This window comes from Peromyscus eremicus, chromosome 7, assembly GCF_949786415.1.
Source record: "Peromyscus eremicus chromosome 7, PerEre_H2_v1, whole genome shotgun sequence".
Taxonomy (NCBI): Eukaryota; Metazoa; Chordata; class Mammalia; order Rodentia; family Cricetidae; genus Peromyscus; species Peromyscus eremicus.
Window position 1 is genome coordinate 57,949,083 of NC_081422.1, and position 4,536 is coordinate 57,953,618.

General features: G+C 36.6%; 1 protein-coding gene across 9 annotated transcripts in view; it reads right to left on the reverse strand.

The window, feature by feature from the left end:
* Window positions 1–2,174: 2,174 nt before the first annotated feature.
* Iqch (IQ motif containing H) overlaps window positions 2,175–4,536 on the reverse strand; it is a 184,647-nt gene continuing 182,285 nt past the window's right edge. For all 9 annotated transcript variants that reach the window (XM_059268070.1, XM_059268080.1, XM_059268076.1 and 6 more), the window contains one exon: window positions 2,175–2,488. In XM_059268070.1, coding sequence (XP_059124053.1) covers window positions 2,354–2,488 — 135 coding nt within the window. In that variant the 3' untranslated portion in view covers window positions 2,175–2,353. The remainder of the gene's footprint in view (window positions 2,489–4,536) is intronic.

The following is a 4,536-nucleotide window of genomic DNA, read 5'->3' on the forward strand; positions in this document are numbered from 1 at the left end:
GTTGGTAAAAATTCAGCAATTCATCTTCACTAGACTATTTGGGATGCTTTAGACACTGTACATACATAAACATGTTTTCAAACTGAATTTAGTTTGCTAGCCACACAGTATCATTGTAACATATATGTGCTGAAAGATAATGTTCTGTAATTAAAACATTTTGATAATTTAATCTGGTCCTCTGGATTCTTCTACTTAATTACTTGTCGTGATTGTTTTAGTCTACGGATATTTTGCCTTTCATTTTGAAGCTGTAGATGTTTGGGCAGAGAGTCTTCTTCCTATTACTTTAGGATCTGAATCTGGAGAAAAGGCCTGAATTTGGAATCGAGTGTTTTGTATTGCAAAATAATGATGTATGCAAAGGAGGCAAGTAGCATTGTTCGAGAAACCAATCAAGTGGTTTAAAAAAAAAAAAAAAAAAAAAAAAAAGGTCCAGGAGAGTGAGCGCCTTTACTGCTGCCAGCAGCTCCAGGCTCAGGAGTGCTAATCACAGTCCACACTCGGAACTTCCCTGTGGCTTTAATGGTTTTGTGAGGAGGGCTTTGACCATGTGAATGATCCACTGCTGTGCTGAACAAAACAGAGACAGTTTTCTTTTAAAGTCCAGAGCAGATGAGAGCCATAAGGAGACAGAGGGTTTCATTTACTCTCAGGACATAATTGTGCCAGTGAACTAATGAGTCTCCTGGACCTTATGTTGCTCTGGCTTCGATGTAAGAGCGACTCTAATGGGCATGAAGCACTTCCTATCCGTCAAGTGTCTGGACAATAGGCCCCTCGTATGGATTAGAGAGATCTGGCAAGAAAAAGAGGTCATCACTGTACCTAGCACAGACAAGAAACCTGGCTAATTAATGTACTTCCTACAATGGCTAAACAAAAGCAGACACACAGAGAAATGTTAATTTTATTGCAGAAACTCTTAGCCTGTGGCTGAAACACATTTTTAAAACGATTGTAATTCCACAGGAAAAAAAATATTTCTCATTTCCCAAGTGTATGTGTTTTTATAGATGAAAAGGTTGTTCTTTAAAACTGTATGTGATTTTGGTGTTGCACTTTGCCTATTTTATCCTTCAATAAAGCTGGCAGATGTAGAAATGTTTTTAGACAATTATGAAGCAAATGCTGAGAGTTCATGGCAGCACTGCTTAACTTCAGCCATGTAGCAAAAGGTACAGTTGAATTCAGCTTGTAAAAATCCTACTGTTGTGTCCTGCAGAAAACTTGCAACAGGGATTTTCATTCAAGCTAGGGACTCTAGTTACACTGTCTTAAACCAAGAGCAGATACTGCCACCTAGACACATTCCAATGCTGTGGTTAACTTCATGTTGGCTTTTCTTACTCTGAAATCAAGAACAAATAATAGTGATTGATATAATGGATGATAAAGAATTATTTAAAACTGATTTAATTTGGGGGGGCAGAAGACATTTATGTTTTGACAAAGATTTTTATTAACTAGGATTTTATTCGTTCTTTTTCATTTTTAATTAAATTTTTTTATTCATTTTACATACCAATCACAGATTCCCCCTCTTCCCTCCTCTCACCCCTCCAGGCCCCCATCCCCCCATTCCCTCCTACAAGAAGGTATGGTCTCTCATGGGGAGTCAGCAGAGCCTAGTATATTCAGTAGAAGCAGGTCCAGGCCCCTCCCCCTGCCTCAAGGCTGTGCAAGGTATCCCACCATAGGTCTTGGGCTCCAGAAAGCCAGCTCATGCACCAGGGATGGATCCTGATCCTACTACGAGGGGGAGCCCTTAAGCAGATCAAGCTACACCACTGTCTCAATATGTGGAGGGCCAGGTCCAGTCCTATGGAGGGTCCACAGCTGTTGAACTAAATTTCATGAGTTCCCACTAGCTTGGTTTAGTTGTCACTGTAGGTTTCTCTATCATGATCTTGATGCCCCTTGCTTATAGAATACCTCTTCTCTCTCTCTGACTGGACTCCTGGAGCTTGGCCTGGTGCTTGGCTGTGGATCTCTGCATCTGCTTCCTAAATGCAGAAGCTAAGTGACTCTTGTAACAGAAAACAAGAATGTCACAGTACTGAAATCATGAAGTAGATGTAGGAGTGAGCCAAAGGCTTCTTTCTGCTTTTCTTCTTTTCTGAGGCCACTGTTTGACTTTGGGAGGAGGAAGGGATTACTTAACCATTCACAAGTGAAAACACCAGTAGGTCTGTTTAATGAGTAAAGTAACACCACATAATAAACAAGATTTTAAAGACTATTACATTACAATTTGTTCTGATTTACCTCTTGGCAAACAAAGGAAACTAACTTCTTCACTTTTATACTAATAGCAAAGGAAATATTGTCCTTTCTTTAGACAGGGATCCAGTCATAATGCGTCTTTGTATATCTCAACAGGCTCATACAGATCTTCCTCCTTGTCTTTGGACTCTTTTTCTCCTTCAAAACTCATTTTATTTTCTTCTGTTACTCCTAAAATGCTTTCAATATCATCAATGGTACTCTGTGAATAACAGTAAAAACAATATTTATTACTTTAAAGATTTCTTATAATATCTAGCCCTCAGGTATTTATTATCCCTTTTTGGAGTTAAGCATGGTTTAGATCAATTCTGCTCAAATTGTGTTCCACTCAATGGCACCCATCCACATATTACTGATTATTAGACTTGCTGATGTGAGTTTAAAAAAAAAAATGAGCTAGAAGCCAGGTGATGGTGGCACATGCCTTTAATCCTAGCACTTGGGAAGCAGAGGCAGGTGGATCTCTGTGAGTTTAAGGCCAGCCTGGTCTACAGAGTGAGTTCCAGGATAGCCAGGGTTACACAGAGAAACCCTGTTTTGAAAAACAAAACAAACAAACAAAAAAGAGATAGAACTCAAAATTTTTATATCCTAGAATTTGTATATACATTAAGTCTAACAATGAAAACATTAGGTTTATATTTTGCACATCTTCAGGTTTATTTTAATTTTATTTTTTTAGTCAACTTGGTGTATTAAAAAGCATTAATCCATGATAGGTCAGAAAAAAATGGAGAAGTAACAGTCTAAGACACTTTAAAAGGAGGGCTAGTAAGCTGAAGGACTATTTTCATTGTTTTCTGGGAACAAAACTGACACCTTGCTGTTTTCCTTTATGTGTATTAAGGAATTGTCTACATACTATATGAGACATCTCTTTATAGTGTAGTAGGCAAACATACTGTGTAAGTTCATAGCATCTTTATCATCCCAGATTGGAACCTTGTGCCCATTAGCACTTGTTCTCCCTCTCTTCCCTTTTCCCCAGCCCCTGGCAACCACCATCCCATCTCCTGTCTATGGATTGGCTTGCTTTGCTCGCTCCATATAATGAAATCATACAGGACTTATCTTTCTTTTCTTTTCTTTTCTTTTTTTTTTTTTTTTTTTTTTTTGGTTTTTTTGAGACAGGGTTTCTCTGTGTAGCTTTGTGCCTTTCCTGGATCTCGCTCTGTAGACCAGGCTGGCCTCGAACTCACAAAGATCCGCCTGCCTCTGCCTCCCGAGTGCTGGGATTAAAGGCGTGCACCACCACCGCCCGGCCCAGGACTTATCTTTCTATGACTGGTTTCTTTCACTTAGCACAGTGTCTTCAACATTCATCCATGTCGTAATATATACACTGTCAACACATTTTACTTCTTTTATGGCTGAACAATATTCCACAGTATTCCATTATATGACTATTGTCCATATACTGTAATGGAATTCACTATTTTTCTCACTGACATACATTTGGGTTGTTTATACTTTTTAGTTATTATGAATCATGCTTCAATGAACTTTAATGTACAAATATATGTTTTTTATTATTTGATATATGTATCTAAGAATAGAATTATTGGATCATATGGTAATTTTTATATTTAATTTATTAAGGAATTACCAAACTCTTTTACAACATTATGTGAAGGTTCCAGTTCCCATTTTCCCCAAATCTTTGTAAATGTTTGTTATTTCTTTAATTTTTGATCATAGCCACTTTAGCTAGGTATGGTCTTGATTTGTATTTCATTAATGTCTTGTGATGTTTATTCATACATTGGTCATTTGTATATCTACTTTGAAGACATATCTATTCAAATTCTTTGCTTGCATTTTAACTGTTTTTTTTGCATTTCTATTATTGTGTTAGAAGAGTATTTTTATATACTCTGATACTATAGGCTTCTCAAATATATACTTTGCAAATCTTTTACCATATTCTATGTTTTATTTGATAAAATACAAATAATTTTTTTAAAAAATACAAATAATTTATTTTTACTTTGATCACATTTGCTTTTGTCATCACAGCTAATAAATCATGGCTAATCCAAAGTCATGAAGACTTATACCTGTGTTTCCTCCTATGTACCAGGTAGTTTTACTTCTTCTATTTCAGCTGTTGATCCATCTTAAGAACTTTTTGGAAAGGGTACCTTGGAGAATTTCAACCTTATTATTTATAGGTTTTGTTTGTTCCAACACTTTATATAAAAAAGACTATTTTTTCTTCCACTGAATTGTTTTAGTACCGTTTTAGAA